We start from the raw sequence: 20,274 nt of genomic DNA on the forward strand, positions 1-20,274 counted from the left end.
CATATAATACAACAAACCAATACAAAATGTAACCGTCCAAACATTTAATAAGACAAGCCAATACAAAATATAATAGTCTAAACATCTAATATAACAAAAAATTATAAAAATATCTAATGTAATGATCCAAAATATTACATTCATTTTGTTGTAATTTTATCAACACCCTTATCTTCCTATTGGGCTGAAGGTTGAGGCTATTTAATATCCTCTGAAGTGTGAGGGGCATGGGAAGAAAGCTTCCTCCGTTCTGATAATAGCATGTGAAGTACAAAGAGCTATCTCAAAATTTACTTGAATACCTTGAGATAGTAAGAGCGAAAGGATGTACTAGTTCTGCTGCTTCTACTCTTTCATTCCAACTTACTTATAACCTCTGGAGGGATAGAAGCAATAAATTGCTGAGTAGTTTATTTTTCTGAATCATATTTTCTCAATGTCGATCATTGTGTCTCCATGTTCATTCCACCCTTCTAATGGAGAAATTTTCCCTACAAAAAAATTGAAGTCAAACACAACGTGCATACGAGAAACATAAAAATAAAAAAAAATAAAATAAAATAAAATAAAATAAAAAAGAAAAAGAAAAGAATAGTGTCTATTCCCTTGCATGCGCATATGGGACATACAAACAAATAATTGATCATGGATAATAAAATATAGAAAAGTGATGCAGTCAAAATTGAAGCAAATGATTGCAAATCTATGTTCACATGTATAGCTTGATGATCTGTAACAGCTTCTATAATATGGCGAAGCACTTGGAGACTGACGTCGAGCTTTTAAAACACAAACACCATTAACATATGTTTGAATTTAAATAAGAAAACCAACATGGTTCCAGTATACTTGGTGGAATAACATCTATGTTCACAAACAGAACTATAGAAGAGGTTGACAGTAAGAAAAGAACCAAAATTTCCAACATAAGTATCTTCAACTTTATATCTATACATGCATATATATTCAGATAAAACCAACAAACTATCTAAAGGTGCAAGTAGTGCTTACAATGGAAGGTCCTCGCACCAAGATATCGGCTTGGAGTGGGTATTCGACCACATCTCTTCCTAGCCTGAAAGGAGAAAATTGGGAAATAAGATAATGGTACCAATCTAAAAACCTGATCACATGCAAAAGAATAAAGCACAAAACTGAAGCTCGCATTGCCGCATGATATTGAAGTAGAACCAATGCAAGTTAAAATAAAATTGTTAATTGCACAACCCATTGAATAAATCATCTAGCATTACTTTGGTGACAATATATGTTACTAATCTGAGTGTGGAGGGAATCCTTTCCTCGAGCTAGTTATTTGACAGTATTTTAATTTAGAAACTCATTTAAAACTAGGAAAATATATGAATGAGATATGGCATATTAATTTCTCCAGTGTGAGATGACCAATTCTAGACTTTGCCAAATATCAAAACAACAAATTGAATGTTTCTGCAAAAACTCGAGGCTTGTCTATCTGTCGGGTCTAGTGATAAGTTGAGCAATTTTTACATAATCAAATAAAATGCATGCTGCTAATAAAAATATCGAACTTCTGTCTATAGTTGATGCCAGCAACCAATGGCTGGTTTGAGTACCATTAAAGTTGATGCCAGCAACCAATTCTCATATCGTCCAAGAACATCAGAAGCATTATTATATTCTTCAAAAGCAGCAAGAGCAGCAATTGGCATTGTGTTCATCATCATCATCATTATCACCTGCAGAAAAACAAGCAAAACTATGCAGTACCAACAATTAGCTTTCATCTTCATATATATCCACACATGTACAATCTCCAAATCTTCTTAATTACACAATATTAAGATGTGTTGTAGGTATATATATACACAGACACACAAGTGTATCATGTGTGTGTGAACTAAGCTTCTTTTTATTATTTAGAGCAAGAAAATAATAATGACGCACAAGTAACGTTTTTCAGATTGCCTAGTGACTCTGACAGCCTCCCAGTGATGTTATTTGCTGAAGGTCACTGAAAGAAAGAACATTATTGTTGTAAAATTACAGAACATGGATGTCATGCAATATGCATGTTCAAAACAACAAGAAAAATGAAACATATCCAGCAGCACAAAAGACAATATGCAATATGCATGTTAGCTATATCCAACGGCAAAACTGTCACGCAACTCTTAATTTGTATCACCAGCTCAATAGCACTTATATATATATATATATATATATATATAAATGCTATTAGTTGATCACATAAAAGAGAAGTTCAAACCAAAATTCACATTTAAAAAAATCCACTTTATCAAAAGTACAATTACAAAAGGAGATAAATAACTGTCTAATATGAAAATTCAGTAAAAGTCATACTATTGATGGTAGGTATTTGTTATTACCTGCTATTAGAATCATCAGTCACAAAGTTATTTGCCACCAAATTCCTATCATCATGAGTAAAGGGAAGGACACAAAAAAATTGGTTTCATTTGCTTTTTCACTTTATTTCCAGAAAATAAGAAAAATAAATAAATTAATAAAGTAAATGGAGCATTGCATTCTTTGAACATACAGATGTAAATTTTTCTGGCTAATCCAAGAAGGAAAACTTCCTGCAAGTTTATTATAGGATAAATCTCTGCATGAAAATAAAATACAGTGAGAGGTATCCATTAATTAAAGGAAGAGAAATACATGCAAATTAGACTTCTGACAATTTAACGCATATTCACATAATCGTTAAACACAATCAATTTAACAAAAACAGGGATGGTCAATAATATATTGAGCAAACAGATGAGCATACACATTGAGAAGGGATGAGCTCTTTTGAGTGGGCAGGCTCCCAGAGGCTATTATTTCCAAGGAATCTGCATGAGTCATTGAAAACAACTCATATCGTGGAACAGTAGCATGTGTGTGCTAGAAAATATGAAATTTATGTGAGAAGAATAAGGAAATAAATATATCTTACAAGTAACCGAGCGAGGTCAAATTGAAAAGAGAGTCGGGTAACGTTCCTGTTATATTGTTGAAGCTCAAATCCCTTTGAACACAAAAATAGGGAAATTTTCGTTCAACTAAACAGAGAAAGCATCTTAAATAGAATGACAGACTACATATGAATAATATGAATAATGCATGATGAGGACTTACAACATTTGCAAACTTGTATATTTTGCGAAGTCCTATGGGATAGCACCAGATATCTTGTTGTTTCTTAAGACCCTGAGAATATAAAAGTTTTCATTATGACATACACCGTGAAGCACTACACGTCGCAATCTAGAATTTTGAATACTTACAAGATGCTTAAGGAAGTCAGGTTGCTAATAAATGCCAAAGAAGATCCTGAACTTAGGAGGTCTCCAATCCTTCTGTATCATTCATATATCAGTGCTTGTCATACTGATCAATAACCATAATGCTTGAGAAAGATGGAGTGGATGGAATCAGTAAGCCAAAACAAGATGATTGTGAAGAAACTAGGCAAGGCTGAAGACTTACAAATCAGTCAATTTCGTGAGATTAGCAAAGCTTGAAGGAATTGGACCTTGGAAAGAGTTCCCTTGCATCCTCCTGTTTGAACATTACAGATAAAACATTATTTGTGAACCATCAAACAGATCACTCTAAGAAAGCTAACATTTTAAAGAATATGCAGATAATTGCACTATAGAAATGGTATAAGATTCACAAATGAAATACTTGAGGAAATATGCTATTATGCTACTCCAGAGTTCTTTAAGGTAATTAATAGTTCAAACTCTATATCACCCACCAAAAATGAGACAAAAGGGAACCATAAAAAAGAAATCTTCACCTTTCCCAAGCATAGAATCAAGCGTCTGGTACCCTCCTTATGCTTTTTGTGGCCATTCTGGTCTTCTATAAGGCCTGTTTACCAAATTTTGGATCATTTAGTACATCATCGAACTTAGGCAAATGAGATTTACAATCTTTGTGTCTGAGCAGATTTTATGGGGACAGTACTATAAGTGTTTCATGGAATTTCCTGTGAATCTGAATATAATAAACACAGACAAATAAGTGCATTTCTGTGTTTATTAGAATCATTATTTCAGAGAATATATGCGCAAAATAACAGACCTGGCGCCTGCAGGTGTCTTCATATTTTTTACAACTAGCAAATTGCATTCTTGGATTTTTTTCAGATATCTCATACGGGCCAACCATCACACTTTCCTTGTAATTTCTTATCTCACATTAAAAGTCCTTGTTTACTTTTCTTCCACCTTTTGACTCTATATTAGAGGTTGGTGAATTGTGTCTTGGTTTTATATGTACATCTTTTTATTCTAAGTTTTGTTGTTATTATGTTTGATTATTTATTACTTAAGTTAATATCAATGTAAGACAATATCTATTTGTTTAACTAGTCTTGATCATTGTAGGCAAGGTGATGTATCTAGGAAGAATCAAAGTGCTTGAAATTAAGCAGAAAAAAAACTTATATTAACCATTAATAATTCAAACTTATTTCAGCATCTTTAAATGCCATGTTGATTATAAAATTGACAGTGAAAGCTATGATATGTATTTCCAGCAGCCAACCAAATATATAATCTTATCCATTAAAATATTAGATACACAAATAATTATCTAAAAAAACAAAGCAGTAGTTTAAGTCGATGCTAAAACCATATGGTCTAAACTACAGAATATAAATGAAACAAAAGAAACATCAGAGGATTTTATGAGCTCAACCCATGCTATGTGATCATGGATTCACCTGATGATCAGTCCCAACTGTCTCTGTTTTTTCTGTGAGAGAGCTTTCTTGTTCTACATTCTCTTATGTTCTCCGATAGCAGCCCTTCTAAAATCCAGGTTACAAAGTCACAACTAAATCACAAAAGGCATTATAATGCAAAGGCAACACCAGTGAAACACTTGTGGATCTACTACATGTTCAAGCTTGTTATCATTAGCAATGGATAATATCAGATGAGCAAAGACCAGCACAGTGACAAATTAAACATACGTTACATACAATTTTTGAATCCTCTTCTTTTGCTCTTCTGAAGGTGGAGGTGGGACATACGAAGCAGCATCAATAATAGCCTATTAAGCAAGTTAATAGTGAAAGAAAATTGGAGTGACCTTGTTATAAAAATGATATAAGTTAATTCACCAAGATAAAGCACTCGATCCCCAGAAGGATTTGACTAGAGAAAAGCTACAATAAGCCGCTTTCTTTATCCAAATTTCTCAAACTATCACTTGCGAATTATCACTTCAAATTTCTCAAATTTTTTTGGCAAAGGTTGATAAGTACAAGATCAAAACACCATTCTCTGATCACATGTGGCAGTGCTTGCAAATTATCACTTCACAATTTAGAGCATGGAGGAGGAGAACAAAACTTACTTTTGATTGAAGCAAGCACACACATTTGTTGACGCTGCTCGCCGCGAGTATAACTCATGAGCAAGCTAAAAGGGGAGATCAACTTCGGCACCCTTTTCAACTTGGGTAAACAGAAAAATGATAAGCAAGAAGTAAGAATGAATAGGTTTATAGCTCTGTTGTCTCAAAACTTACATTATTTGCTTCTGAACCAGGATCCAGCAACCCAACCCCATTTGCTCCAACTTGGAAAACAACTGACATGGGCTTAAGACACAAAATAACAATTAAGAACACACTTACTGCAAGTAAAAAAAAACAAAAAAACACCAAAAAAGATTCAATGCAAGACCTAACCTCCTCCATGAGAATGCCATTGATGTTGAAATAACCTAACATCAGCCAAGGCCAAAAAATGCACTACACTATCTGTGGTGACAAAAAATGATAATGAATGACAAGATAAAAGTAAACCCATAGAAAACATCATTGGCAGCAGAAGCATGGTTAAGCATGCATAAAAACTCAAACATGAAACATACAAATTATGAAAAAATTGCAATACATACACATAAGGAGTTCGCAAAATATATAAACACACACAGGATGAGTTCGCATTTCTGGAACCTCCCAATGAAATGGTGTTCAAATTCATATGTAATTTAGGAAGAAATGTGCAGGAATCGAGTGACCAATATTGATAAAATTCTACCAAATATCAAACCAGACCAAATTGTGGCCTCTTAGTAACAACCACTTAGAACATGATTGATACGGAGCAACAAGGTTGATCTAGAGCTTAAAGCTGCCTCCCTGCTCCGCAGCAAGAAGGCCATCATGAAGCCCGATTGATCCACCGGCGACAGCACCGGTGAGGTAACACACACTGGTGCAATACGTGAGGTTCTCGCCCCATAACCGGTGCTGGCGGATTCTTCATGGAAAAGGATCTCCGGCGACGTCGGCAAGTCATACACGATTTGACTCGAGAACTGAAGGTCCTGGTAGGGATTGTAGAGCCTCCAGCCAGGTTCATGAGATTGATTAGCGTCCCCTCCGCTGAAGATCGTTGGATACGCCATCAATGCCGAGCTCAAGCCGTAGAGATTTCTAGGGTTTCGATGTGGTCGCAGCGACGAAGAGGGTTGATGGGGTTTTTGTTTGGAGAGTTACACCGATGGAGATGGAGAAGGAAATCGAGAGCGGGAAGAGAAATGGAGTGGCAGTGAGTCGGGGAGTGCCCAAATCGGCGACTAGAAAGTTAGGAACTAGGAAATTAGGGATTTGAGAGCTGGTAATGTGAAAAGATAGCGGGAAGTGGAAGGAAGAGCAGGTGGGTAAATTTGCAATTCAGGCGCTTCTGAATTCTGATTCGTAACTGCCACGAATTAAATATTTATTAAAATTTACTTAATTTAAATATTTAAATGTAATTATTAAACTTCATTTTCACTTAATTTTATTAATTTAAATTAATTAAAATGTGCATAATTTAAATACTTAAATTTTATAATAATTTTTTTATTTTTGGATGATTGAATAAATAATATTCAAGCTAAAAAAAAAAGAAATCTATTTTAGAATAAATTAATATTTAAATAATTTTGTTTAAAACTTGATTTAAATTATTTTTTCTAGTTATAATTTAAAATTACATTATTTCTTTATAGTGTAAATTTTTGGTATAAGTTCTAATAGATGAATAATTTACAATTTTTTTATTTTTCATTACGGAGAAATATGAAGTCATGTTTGCAAATATTAGAAAAACTAAAGGATAAATTTAAAATATACTGAAATTTTGAGATAAAAATTTATAAGGCTCAAGAAAAATTAAAAAGGTAAAAAGAATTAAAAGCGATAAATAAAAATCATAATATTTCCATTTACCTCAAAAATAAATTACCAAGATTCTTGTATCCTTAAACTTAATTTTTTTATGATAAGATTATGTTTCAGATTTGTTTTTTTATTGTGAATATTTTTTTATTTAGGGGATAAATATTTACTATAGTGTATATGTAATAGTTCTTTTAAAAAGCTGAGCCTTTTAATAACATGTTCGAGTAAAATTTATAATTTTAAACTTTTTATATTAAAATTAGTAATAAAGCAGAGTTTTACCGATAAAATTGTTTGCATAATATAATTGTGTGCACATTTTTTTGAACTAAAATGAATGAAAAAATAATTTTTATGATAAGATTCTGTTTTTATTTGCCAATTATATTACTTTTTTTTTTAGTATGTATGAAAATTAGATAAAGTACTTTAATTTTACTATGTAAACAATTTTATAATGTTTTAAAAATAAATTATATTATAAAATAATTTATAAGATGCTAATATAGTGTGAAATCACTAATAAAATTATAACTACTAAAAAAGGTTAAATAATGCAAAAATATTAAATTATAGGGAATAATTTCATAAGTTTGGATTAATAAATTCAGAGTGTATAATGATATCGTTAATTTAATTGGTAATATTAAAAAAAAAGTTGTAGAAATATTAAATTAGACTAATGATTAATGAACGATTAATTAATATATAAATAATAATAATAATAAATTGTGGGATGAAAACTCGGTTTTATGGTGATGTGTAAAAAAGCTTATAAAGAATATACCTCTCTCCCAGTGTGTGTGTGCAACAATTCAAACTCAAACCTACTTATTTAATCAATACAAACTTACCTCGGTTGAATCAATCCTTGGTGGTATATAATCGACATTAATGAAAAAAGTCTTATGATTCTTTTATGAAAATTAACTAATATAATCATATAAAATTGCTAAATATACTAAATTGAACCATAAATGCAAATTAAAAAGAGTGAGGAGAGAGAGGCATACCAATTTAAATCACCATGAATTAAGTTTTTAAGGGACTAATACCAAATAGTCATGCTTATTTGTTAAAAAAATCACCAAAAGTTGTGAAGGAAGTGAATAAGGGTGAAGCTAGAGGATTGAAAATAAATGTCTATGGAGGAGTTGTCTTACAATTACCCTACAAAATTAAAAACCCTCGCTTTTGGTTGAGACAAATATAATTTTATTTTTGTTAAAACCATGCGACACATTTTCGCGAATCACCAAATCGATCAATGACATAGCGCTGTGCAATCACGTCCCCAAACTAAAATTTTATGCTACACATGCGACGTCGACTGGATCATCGCAAATAATGCTGCAATCATGATGTGTAATAAACCAATTATATCTTTGGTCCCAAATTTTTAGATGACATTTTGCAACATTTTTAGATGGTTGTTTTTCAGATGTAATTTGGTTCTTTCTGCAACGTTATTGGTTTTTATCTCACATCGTGCAGATTTAGATCGCGAAATTTCGTGACTACTTTTATGTGTCGCTAAATTTACGTATCTGCAAATAAGATTTTTCTCAGAAAGTGTCTCTCTCTCTCTCTCTCTCTCTCTCTCAATCTTTTTTTCTCTGTTGACATAGCTTTATTTTTTTAATTGTGCAGATGGACCCCACTTATTGATGAGGCCCCCACTAAATATAGGCTGACTCAACGTATGTCTGCCAAAATATAACCAGAGATTCATTTAGATAGCAATGGGTGTGACATGCATAAAAGAAAATCTTATAGTCATATTAGAAATTGCTGGAATTACAGACGTTTTTAGCTTCTCATCAACAAGCACATTAGAAATTACTGGATCACCGATTTGAGGGTTCAGTTTGAGCCAGCATGAAATCCTTAATTTGATGCAGCAACACTAGCATTTTTTCGTGTTCTCGCCTGGATCAGCACTACTGCTGCTGGCAGCTACCGGCATCTCATGCAAAGCAAGTGATTCTTTAACTGAGTTCAGATATTGTTGTCAGCTGTAGCTTTTCTCTGCCAATCTTTGTGGAATCACAGGGTCTATATAATATATTGCCTTCAGTGATTCCATTGCAAACCATTAAAAGTGTCGGCAGATGATTGAAGCAATGGCAGTGAAGGAGAGATGTGCTGAAGGGAAGAGATCAGTTTCTGAAGCTGAGATGTCTGAAGATTGTATGTGTTTTGTGTTTGAGTGTTGTGAAAATGAGGAGAGTTTGAGATCAGTTCTATGTTCTATTTAACTTATGTTGTATCTATTTGAAAGGTAGTTAAAGTGGTTATAAAGCAGGAGGGAAAGCTGAGGAATGTTTGAAGTTAAAATGGACGGTTCTGATTCCATCATAAGATGAAGTTGTCTAAGTTCGAGGCACAGCAGTATTAAGCGGTGGATTTTTACGACACGTTGCATTCAGTTAGTGACACGTTTCTTCCACTATAGTTTCAGTGTTTAAGAGTTAGTTTTGCTGTAATTGAAAGTAAGCTTTGATAATGAATTGATGGGTGTTTTCCTGTGTTTTTCTCCTCTGTTTTTTCCCAGATTTTTTTTTTTCTTCTTCTCTGCATTTGAGAATATATACATCAGAAAGATCCAGCTAAGTATTAGGCATTTCAATAAGCTCTTTAATTTGCTCTTTTGAACTGAGCTTGAACAAGCTCAACTTGAAAATAAGAATTGATCAGCTAGGTTAACAAGAAGAAATTCTGCTCAAGCCAACTGAAGCTCTTTATATATTAATTGCTTAACAATGAGAATCAAGAAGGGTTGCTTTTGTTTTCTCAAATGAAAACTTAATAACTATTGATGATGGCTATACCTGCCTTCATCCGATATATAAAGCTTCTAAAAACTTTCACTTAAAGCTTGTTTCAGTTGAGCAGCTATTTTCTGAAAATGTTTCATTATCTATGCATGCAGATTGGTTAATTAAAAACTGTTAATTAGATATTAATAAAACATGCAAATCAGACAAGCAACACAAGAAGCGATGTCCCTGTTGTCTCATCCTTATAGCATCCAGGAGGTTGTGGAATATGTAAAACTGAATACAAAATCCTAACAGCAGAGCATTTCAATCAAAAATATAGGCCGCCTAATTCTATTTAGAGGATTTGATATCAATCTCAATGACGACTTCTTTTATCAGCATCAAGCTATAAGGTTAGCAAAATCCCAATTTCAGAATGGTAATGCACCAAATGAGTGGAAAATCAAGAAGAGAGATTGAGTGATTGATGGTTATCAGCTATATATATATATATATATATATAGAGAGAGAGAGAGAGAGAGAGAGAGAGAGAGTGGAAAATTTATAAGAGAGAGATTGAGTGATTAATGGTTATCAGCTAAGTGATTCATATTATCAACACCCATCACCAAGTTCGTGCATGCATGGCATGCATGTAAAATTGAAGTCCCTTTCCTTTTTAAGTTAAACTTTAGCATTGACCTGATCCCAAATTTGTGAACAATAAATCCCAAACTTCTTCCATTTATACAAAACAATAACTGAAATTAATAACCTTCACTTATATATACCTACATGCATACATATATACATTAACATATATACATACATATATATATATATATATACACTTTAAAAGCAGACACAAGATCGTCCATTTCCTTTCTCTTTTTCTCTCTCTCTCTCTCTCTCTCTCTCTCTCAGAGCTGCAAAGAAAGAAAGAAAGGATCAAGATGCCGATGATCTCTCGTGAAGGGTTAAACAGAAGAGGCTCCATTATCCGTAGCCTCATCATCATCAACATTGCTGGCGACCCTCATATGTATTTCCTGGTCATCCATGCTGATCACTTGGAAATTAGCAACAATGACTCTGAACTCACACTGCACTTTCATCTCCTCATTCCCGTCTCCTTCTTTCAAACTCCACATCATTATACCATCCCCATTAACTTGCGGATCAATCAAGGTCAAGTCCATATTGAAGAGCTCGGAGAAAGTAGTAGTGGTTCCAACAATGGAAGTGATCAAGATCAAGATCAAGATCAAGTTCATATCCACACTGAAGAGCTTGGAGAAAGTAGCGGTTCGAGCAATGTAAATGATCAAGATCAAAGTCAAGGTCAAGGTCAAGGTCAAGGTCATATTCATATTGAAGAGCTCGGAGAAATTAGTACAAGTTCCAGCGATGGTGCAGGTGATCAAGGTATTAATGGGCATCTTGCATACTATGTAGAGTTTCCTCCTTCTCCTTCTGATGATGATGGAAGTCATCATGGTCATGCCCATGTTGGTGGTCATGAGAATGGTTTCCAAGAACCATGATGTCTGAAAGATGGCAGATGATCGATGATCTTGGTTTAGTGCTCCATGATATTCATGTCAAGGTTTAATTAGGTTGATATGAACTCTTGCCAAGATTCTTAGCTAGGTCTAGAGTTTTAGAGATGATCTAATTTGTTTCTCTATTGCAAATGAAAAGGTCTTCAACTTTACTTCGATGAACAAATTAATTAAAGCTTAAAACTTTTCATGGTTAATTTCTGGTTTCAGAATATCTATCTGAGCTTCTCTGGTTAATGAATGATGATCCACTGATTACTTTTACTGCATTTGCTATCATCTTTCTTGTGATATATCATATATTCTATCTTCGTCTTTGGAATTTTAATGGAAAAGAGAAACTTATTGTTTTTCATACAGATATGAGGGAAAGGTTTTTTGTTTACGTTTTTTTTTATTGTAAGGTGATTTGCATGTAAAGTGTTAGTGAATTTGAATAATCTATGCATATAATATCACACGTCATTATACATATGAATATAAATATGAATGTTCTATCTATATTTATTATATTAAAATAATAATAAATCTAAATACGCACGGTTTTCTAATTGTTCTCCCAGTTTAATCTTTTTATATATAATTTGAAGGGTAAGTGGTTTCTTGTCTAGTTATATATATATATATATATATATATAATGAGCTTAAAAATATATATCTATACATACTATTAAAGTAGATGTATAATCTCCCAGAGTGATTCAAAGAATAATTTTTATTTTTTTATTATCTTTAAGTTTTTATTTATATTACTTATGATATTAATAATTGAAAAATTTTTAATTATATTTATTTATTTGTGTTCCCAGAGTGATTCAAAAAGAATAGTTTTTTTATTACCCTTCGGTTTTTATTTATATTACTTATGATATTAATAATTGAAAAACTTTAATTGTATTTATTTATTTATGTAATAAATATTAAGACCTTTGAAATCCGATATATAATTGTTTTCATCATAAACATCTAAGTTTTTATTTATATTATTTATGATATTAAAAATTTTTAATTGCATTTATTATTTGTGTAATAAATATCATAAGATCTTTGAAATCTAAAATATATAACAGTTTTCATTAGTAATAGTTGTTTAATTATATTATTTTTTAATATATGATATTACTTCAAAATCCTCATAATTTTAAAAACTCCAATGCGAAAATGGGGAGAATGCCTAGTTTATAATAAAACTTCATAGATATTATAGTGACCTATAAATGAGGAAAACTATGCATGGATGTGTGGATGTGCATGTAAATGAGTATTAATTACGTGCATGTTTCTTGCAGTAGAAGGGGTTAAATGGGAAATTTCAGATCAAGTAGGGACTCGGAGATAATTTTTCAATTTAAATTAATGGTCACCCTTATAGCCCATGCATGGGGCAGCATCCAGACTTAAGCCAGCTCACCACAAAACTTCTCTGTGTTATAACATTCTTATAAATTGTAAGAGTGAGCACGTACAAGAGGCTGATCACCTACCTGAAGTTTTATACCCTGAAGAGGGTAAATTATTTATAGAAATTTAATTAAAACTCTATGCATGCAAGAATGCGTAATTACCAGCAGTTAAAATAGTTATTGAATTATTATCATCTTTATGAGAGCTGATCAAGTTGGTACTTCTGAGTTGTCCTTTCCATGTCTTGAAGATTCAATCCCTTTTCTCATAAAAATAAAAATTAAAATAAATCCATGACTTGTCCTCATTACTCAGTGTAATTTTGTAAAATTAATGGCGGTAAGTTTTACTGAATTTTTGTTTATATCTATTAGTCATCAATTATATCTATTTTCTCAGCTACAAGTTGGCATGATAATTACTTTGATAGCTAGCATATATATATATATATAATAATGAGCGTTTAAGAGGGCTTTTCTGAAGTTTTCTTTTGTCTTCATGAATTTTTTGTCACTTTTATAATGAAATTTTTTTATTGTGATGCAATCTAACTAATTTTGCATGAGCATACTTTGACCTTGCACAATTTGGAACGACGTCTTATCTTATAAATAGCCACACAGACTGTGGGAGTGGCAAACTAGCTTTTTTTCACATAGCTTGTCCGGCCTTTTTCGTTGGGTTGTACATGGCTCTTTCCTACCTTGTCAGCAGAAAAGCTTTCAAGAGAGCAATGCATAATTTGGCAAGCACAAATTAAATGGGAAATCAAACATTAATTATTTTGGGAAGCATGCATAATTTGCTAAATCCAAATATAAGCAAAATCAGTTCTATTAGTGCAATCGCATTATTATTGGCATGATTTGACACATAGTCAAGATGACGTGGCAATCTATGTGACATGGCAAGGAGACTTGGAGTGCAAAGCAAACATCTTCAAAATCTTGATGGAGCTATTTTTAGTAAGTCTATAACATGGTGAAGCTATCTTAAAGATCTTGGTGGAGTTATTTTTGGCAATGCATTACATTTTGAAGACAAGATCATATCAAGACCATATTTAAGTGATTTGATTGAATACTAAATATGATGGAGCTTAATTAAAGAAAGATCTATTTATGGTGTGAATGAAGACTAATTGAAGATATGATTTGAAGAATCATTGAAGTCTATTGAAGGCAAGATTTGAGGACCAAACTTGGGTGAACTGAAGATCAAGTTTGGAAAATCTTTGAAGACCAAACTTGGAAGATTGAAGACTAAGTTTGGTAAGTTTCGTTGAAGACGCACAAGGACGCGTACCCCCTTGCGAGGGATCGCGTGATGAGGAACCCGAGGAGGTAGGCTAGTTGTCGGCAATCGGGATCGGGAGATTTGGCCGCATCGACTCGCACTAAGCACTGACCGGGAGGTTGATGGGTCTTGAGGTCGTCCGCAACGTAACCTGAACTCGCTCAAGTCGCAATCGAGCCATGTTGCTAATTCATGTTACAACATGAGTTGCAATGACTAATTTCAGGAGTTTTTAAAATTAGTAGCCATGGAGATTCTAAAAGAGGTATGTGCTATATTTGGGACGTTGAGGCGTCTATATAAGCTACCTTGCTCGTAGATTGTAGGTGTGACTCTTGGGTGACTCTTGGAGGAGAGTGTGTGAGCACCAGACAATCTAGAGAGGGTAGTGATCTTTATTGTTGAGAGTGTGAGTGACAAGTGTTTGTACTCATGTATTTTTACCTCTTTTAGTGGATTGTTTATCTCCGGGCTTGGCCCCCCAAACGTAAGTGAGAGGACGCCGAACTGCGTTACCAATCTTGTGTGTCTCCTTCTTGTTTTGTTTGTGTGAACTTTCTTTAATGGTTTGTGTGAGATCTATGAGTGCTTGAGTATTCCCTAAAACCCACAAACCACACCGGTGGAACTAACAAGTTCCATATTGGATTCATTAAAAATAGAGGAAAAGTAAAAAATAAAAAATAAAAATTCTACCATGCATGCAAGCTTTCAATTTTCAAACACCAAAAAACAAGGTATATCTCTTTTTATCTCTTGTCCACTCTACTTTCCTCTCATTCCAGCAATCCAGTACAGTATTTCTGAATATTCAGAATAGTACATTGGCCAATTCAAAAAGATTTCAACTTGTAGACCAAACCGCACCAGCACCTCTAGCAACTTTTTAGAGGGCAAAAAAGCATACTTTGACCTTGCACAATTTGGAAGAACGTCTTTATCTTATTAATAGCAATACAGCCTCCTTGTCTCTCCCTCCCTCACTAGCTCTCCCTCCACCCCCCTTCTCGCTCTCTCTCTTTCTCTCTCTCTCTCTCTCCCAATCTTCATCTTCGCAATGCAGTTCGTTTTTCTAGACTGTGAGAGTGGCAAACTAGCTTTTCTCTCGCAGTTTATCCGGCCTTTTTCATTGGGTTGTACATGGCTCTTTCCTACCTGTCAGCGAAAAAGCTTTCAGAAGAGCAATGCTTCATGCAGGGATCGTAAATTTGGTGCTCTTATGGTTGTATTTATGTTATCATTTATTCAGGGAATGTTTCACCCCAGTGGCTACCCAAGCAGCTTCTGTGTGGGCTGTGCAGCTGTAGGCACTAAGGTCAAGTTCCTAAAGACTAGAAGTGAAGCTAAATACATGCAACTGAGAAATGAAAACTTGGATAGAAATAGGCTCAAATACATTTTCAAATGAAGATATATGTTATTAATTAAGTTTTTGTTATGTATGTTTTTAATTATTGTCAGTTAGTTTTCCTGTTGTGGTGCGTGTGGGGTAGTGGGTAGTTATCTCTTCCTGAATAGAAGAGGACTGATGTATGTGAATCAGTATGGATGAAGTAAAACTCTAATGTATGTTTCGAGTGATTTTCTTTCACATATAATTGTGAGAGACCGGCCCACCTCAGCGAAACCCGGAACAGAACTCAATCACAAGCCAGGTATTGTTTTGCTTAGTCGCCAATATTCGCACTCCCCCGGAGTCGAACCCGCGACCTAAGCCTTTTTGTCTCACTTAAAGTGAGCACCTCTCACCAATTTATCCGCGGATCAATTGGTGAGAGGCGCTCACTTTAAGTGAGACAAAAGGCTTAGGTCGCGGGTTCGACTCCGGGGGAGTGTGAATATTGGTGACTAAGCAAAACAATACCTGGCTTGTGATTGAGTTCTGTTCCGGGTCTCACTGAGGTGGGTCGGTCTCTCACATATAACATAATCTCCTTAGTTTTTAATCCTATAATTGATACAATACCTTGTTTGTGATGAGTTTTGTTCAAAGTCTTATTGAGGTGGGTCAGTCTCTCACAAAAAATATTTGTGAGAGACTGGCCCTCCTCAGTGAGACTCGGACTGAGGGTCGAACCCGCGACCTAAGCCTTTTGTCTCACTTAAATTGAGTGTCTTTCACCAATTGATACAATACCTGGCTTGTGATAAGTTTTGTTCTAAGTCTTACTGAAGTGGGTCAGTCTCTCATTATATGAGAGACTGACCTAATGAGAGACTAACCCACCTCAGTGAGACTCGGCGCTCACTTTAAGTGAGATAAAAGGCTTAGGTCACTGGTTCGACTTTGAGGGGTGCTAATGCCTGAGTAAGCAAAAAAATACTTAGTTTGTGATGAGTTCTGTTCTAAGTCTCACTGAGGTGGATCAATCTCTAACATAAAAGGTGTCTTTTTTGTGAGAGACTGACTTATGTGAGAGACTGGGCCACCTCAATGAGACTCAAAACAGAACATGTCACAAGCCAGGTATTGTTTCGCTTATTCAGGCATTCCCACTCCCTCGGAGTCGAATGCACGACCTAAGACTTTGTCTTACTTAAAGTGAGCGCCTAGTCTCATTGAGGTGGACCAGTCTCTCACATAATTGTTATTCCTAATTATTCATACATTTTATCTAACTTTTAATTTTCTAAAAATTTTAATTTATAGGTGAACTTGATCAAGAAAAGCTCTTCCTTCATCTCAGAACATGCTTGACATTATCGAGTTCCTTGGAAGACCCAGGGTTATGGGACTGTTGGGCATTTTTACGGCCTTTTTCATAGGTTTTTATGTGGCTCTTAGCTTCGACACCACCCGAAAGGCACTAAGAAAAACCATTCTTGGTTCAACAATTATAGATTTATTACTCATATTTCTATCGATTTTGTGCCTGTTGTTTTACAATTCTTGTTGCGTGTGGAGCAAGCTGAAGAATTGGAAATGCAAGCATTCTAGCTGTGGAGCCAGTTGCGAAGATAGTTGTGGAGCAGTAGTGTTTTTCTCACGTATGCAACTTGTATTTGTTCCACTAGGGAATGGATACCCCACGTTGACTGATGAAGCTTTGTCACTCTTCTAGTTTTTATCTTTGATTTTGTTTTGTGTTTAGCTACTGTGTAGCTCTTGTTCCGCATTTCTTTTAAAGTGGGTAAAGTGGTGCTACTAAAATATATGGATTTCTTTATTTGATATTGTTTTTCTCATAGTAAATGCTGAAAATGATTAAATCTTGGTTTAAGTGTAATAATACTATGAAACCTAATAACCAAGTTAATTTAAAATAATTTTAATTATTAAAATAAAAGGAAAATTTCTTCTCCAAAATGAATTAGATTTAAACGCGGCCTCTAAATTCTCTCCCTATTTATTTTTTTTATTTTTATTATAATTATATAATTTTTACATGAAATGTGGATAAAATATGTATTTATGCATAAAGCGAACATCCCACGTATTTAACCATGCTAACAGACTAAAAAAATATAATTTTTTAATATTAATATTATTTATTAATTTTAACAATATCAAATTTAAAGGATCCTTAAAAATTAATTTCAGTGTTGGTCTATGTATTTTTAAAATTATCAAAAAAAAAAAAATTCAATCAACTTATTCAAGACAAGACATAAAAAACAGATATTTCACAAATTATTATCCTCAAACTTTTTAAAATAATTTTAAAAAATTTATTATAGATTTTAAAAACTTCAAAAATTATTAAAATAATTATTATTTAAGTCATCTGTCTACTTAGACAGATGCACTATTTATTAACAATATTGTTTACAGCCATTGGATCTATGATTTGTATAAATGTTATGTATAATTAATGTATATAATTAATTATTGTCTAACAGTCTCTAGAAAAATTAAAAACCTTATTTTATATAATTTTTCTTATTTTCTTTAAATAACATGCTTTTCAAATACTATTATTTGAGAATTAGAGTTTAAAAAAAAAATCACATTATTATTTATACTCTTCCAATTGTGTATCTCTCTGATGCAGGTTATTTTCTGTCTTAAAAAACAAACTATATTCGGTCACTCATAGTCTAATGTTGTTTTTTAATTATTGATGAAAACTGCTTTTCGCTTGATTTGACCAAAGTAGATATTTCATGCTACAAGGTGATGTACATGGATTCAGGTAGTTGTTGGTTTAGGCATAGTTATCAGATCCGATGTGGGTATTGATCTAGTTGAGACTCTAGGTCTCAAGTCAATTGGTTTAGTCATCGGATCAATAATGGGTTAATAAAAATATTTTAAAATATTATTTATAAAATTATAAATTATTTTTAATTAAATAATGATATAAAATAATAATATTCATGAATTATTTGTTATCAAATAAATAATTTGATGGAAAAATAAAAATAAAAAAACAATTGTTTAATCTTTTATTTGGAAGTAATAGAAAAGGGAAAAAACTCAAACTTGACAAAATTACATATATATATATATATATATATATACACCTTTCAACTTATTAAAAAAATAAATAAAACCAAATAATTAAAAAAAGTTATTTACAAAAAAACATTGCCCTGACCGGGTTATAGAAACCCGGCCAGATCACCAAGTTTGACTAGGTCAAGCCGGGTCAAAGCAGGTTGATTGCATAAACGGTATAATTAGAGACCGTATCGGTTCAAGCACCCGGTCACCGGGTCAACCGGTCTGACTGTCCGGGTAGTCCAGGTTTAATAACTATGATTTTAGGCTTACAAGGCACAAAAGTGTTGGCAATTATAAAGATTGTTTTTAGTAAAGGTAAATGTTGTTACCATATATGTCATTTTAATTGTTTCTTAGAAGGAGTTTAGTTTGATTGGATAAGCTTTTGATTTTTGTTAATAAGTTTTATATAAGAAGTTTTGTGTCTCCGAGCAAATCGATTGATTTCATGTTTCATGTTTCATGTTTCATGTTTCATGTTTGAGTGGATTTTTAGGCTTTTTTTTTTTTGGGTGTTTGGATTGCAATACTTAAAACTTGAAAGTGGTTTATAAGGTATAATTATATGCTGCTCAATATAAATAAAACATCAGTTTTATCATATTATTTTATATGAAAAAACTTGCATGTTTGACTGCAAAATAAAAAAATATGGCATAATTTTATTATGTAGGAAATGCAAGTGATTATTACAGAAATTGTGGCATATTTTATTCTTACAGAATGAGTGTTTGGTTACGGAAACTGGGCTATCGACTATCGGACCGCCGGTGGACTGGTCGCCGATCACCGGAGGTCGGCCGAACCACCGGTGGACCACCGACGGATGGTTGGACCACCGGTGACCGGTCGTCGGAGGCCAACCGATAGGCCATCGGACTGCTGGTGGACCAGTGGCCGGCCGCTGGAAGTCAACCAGACCACCGGTGGACAGCCAGTGTGTCAACGGAGGCTAGTCGAACCGCTAGTGGCCAGTCGCCAAAGCTAGTCGGACCGCCGGTGGCCAGTCTCCAGAGGTTGGCCGGACCGTTGGTGGACCGATGGCTGGTGGTTGGATAAAAAAGAAGAGATACTTTTTGCAATGAGAAAAAAATATTCCACTTGCCATAATTCCTATATTATGTCATAATTTTATACTTTAAAATAAGTACCCAAATAGTCAATATGGCATAATTATCAGAAAATATTAAATTACGCCATATTGTACGGATTATGCCATAATTTCTGGCTATCCAAACCTGCCCTTAGTATATAATATTTTAATATGAGTAAACTTGGATCACAAAATTTCCCTACCATAAAATATATAAGTTTGATATTCAAAATAATACCTGAACTCTTTGGTACCTATTCGCGTCGGGAAAAGGAAAAACAAAAAAAAAAACAAAAGGAAAAGTTGGAAGGAACAGTTTTGCAATGAGACATAGGTCAGTTATTTGGTAGCTGACAAGCTTTATACACCTGGGAAGTCAGATGCTGCCGAAACCCTTGTTTGGTACTCCCTCTGTTCCTTTTTATCTGTCGTGAATAACTGAATCTTACATACCAAAAAAGTTGGTTATTTCACATAATTTAATAAAAAATTAGTTATCTTTCCAAAATTATCCCTAATTTATATCTTCAC

General features: G+C 33.5%; 1 protein-coding gene across 27 annotated transcripts; it reads right to left on the reverse strand.

The window, feature by feature from the left end:
• Nucleotides 1–6,138, reverse strand: LOC120264857. 27 transcript variants are annotated; one of them, XR_005537557.1, is made up of 16 exons: nucleotides 6,070–6,138; nucleotides 5,698–5,769; nucleotides 5,536–5,607; nucleotides 5,362–5,461; nucleotides 4,724–4,810; nucleotides 3,794–3,867; nucleotides 3,478–3,549; nucleotides 3,276–3,347; nucleotides 3,127–3,198; nucleotides 2,945–3,016; nucleotides 2,777–2,840; nucleotides 2,543–2,608; nucleotides 2,370–2,414; nucleotides 1,596–1,993; nucleotides 1,012–1,075; nucleotides 1–491 (listed from the first exon to the last, which is right to left on the reverse strand). XR_005537557.1 is itself a non-coding variant. In XM_039272722.1 (6 exons), the coding sequence occupies exons 3-6, from the start codon at nucleotides 1,770–1,772 to the stop codon at nucleotides 424–426; spliced, it is 375 nt and encodes a 124-aa protein (XP_039128656.1). In that variant the 5' UTR covers nucleotides 1,773–1,993; nucleotides 2,370–2,414; nucleotides 2,543–2,770; the 3' UTR covers nucleotides 1–423. The 27 variants fall into 27 exon arrangements, 6 of the variants coding, with proteins under 6 accessions (XP_039128656.1, XP_039128660.1, XP_039128661.1 ...); XR_005537555.1 differs by having other exon boundaries at nucleotides 4,985–5,461; XR_005537559.1 differs by having other exon boundaries at nucleotides 1,596–1,718; nucleotides 1,927–1,993; nucleotides 4,724–5,461.
• Nucleotides 6,139–20,274: the final 14,136 nt, after the last annotated feature.

This window comes from Dioscorea cayenensis, chromosome 7 (genome assembly GCF_009730915.1).
Source record: "Dioscorea cayenensis subsp. rotundata cultivar TDr96_F1 chromosome 7, TDr96_F1_v2_PseudoChromosome.rev07_lg8_w22 25.fasta, whole genome shotgun sequence".
NCBI classification, from domain to species: domain Eukaryota; kingdom Viridiplantae; phylum Streptophyta; class Magnoliopsida; order Dioscoreales; family Dioscoreaceae; genus Dioscorea; species Dioscorea cayenensis.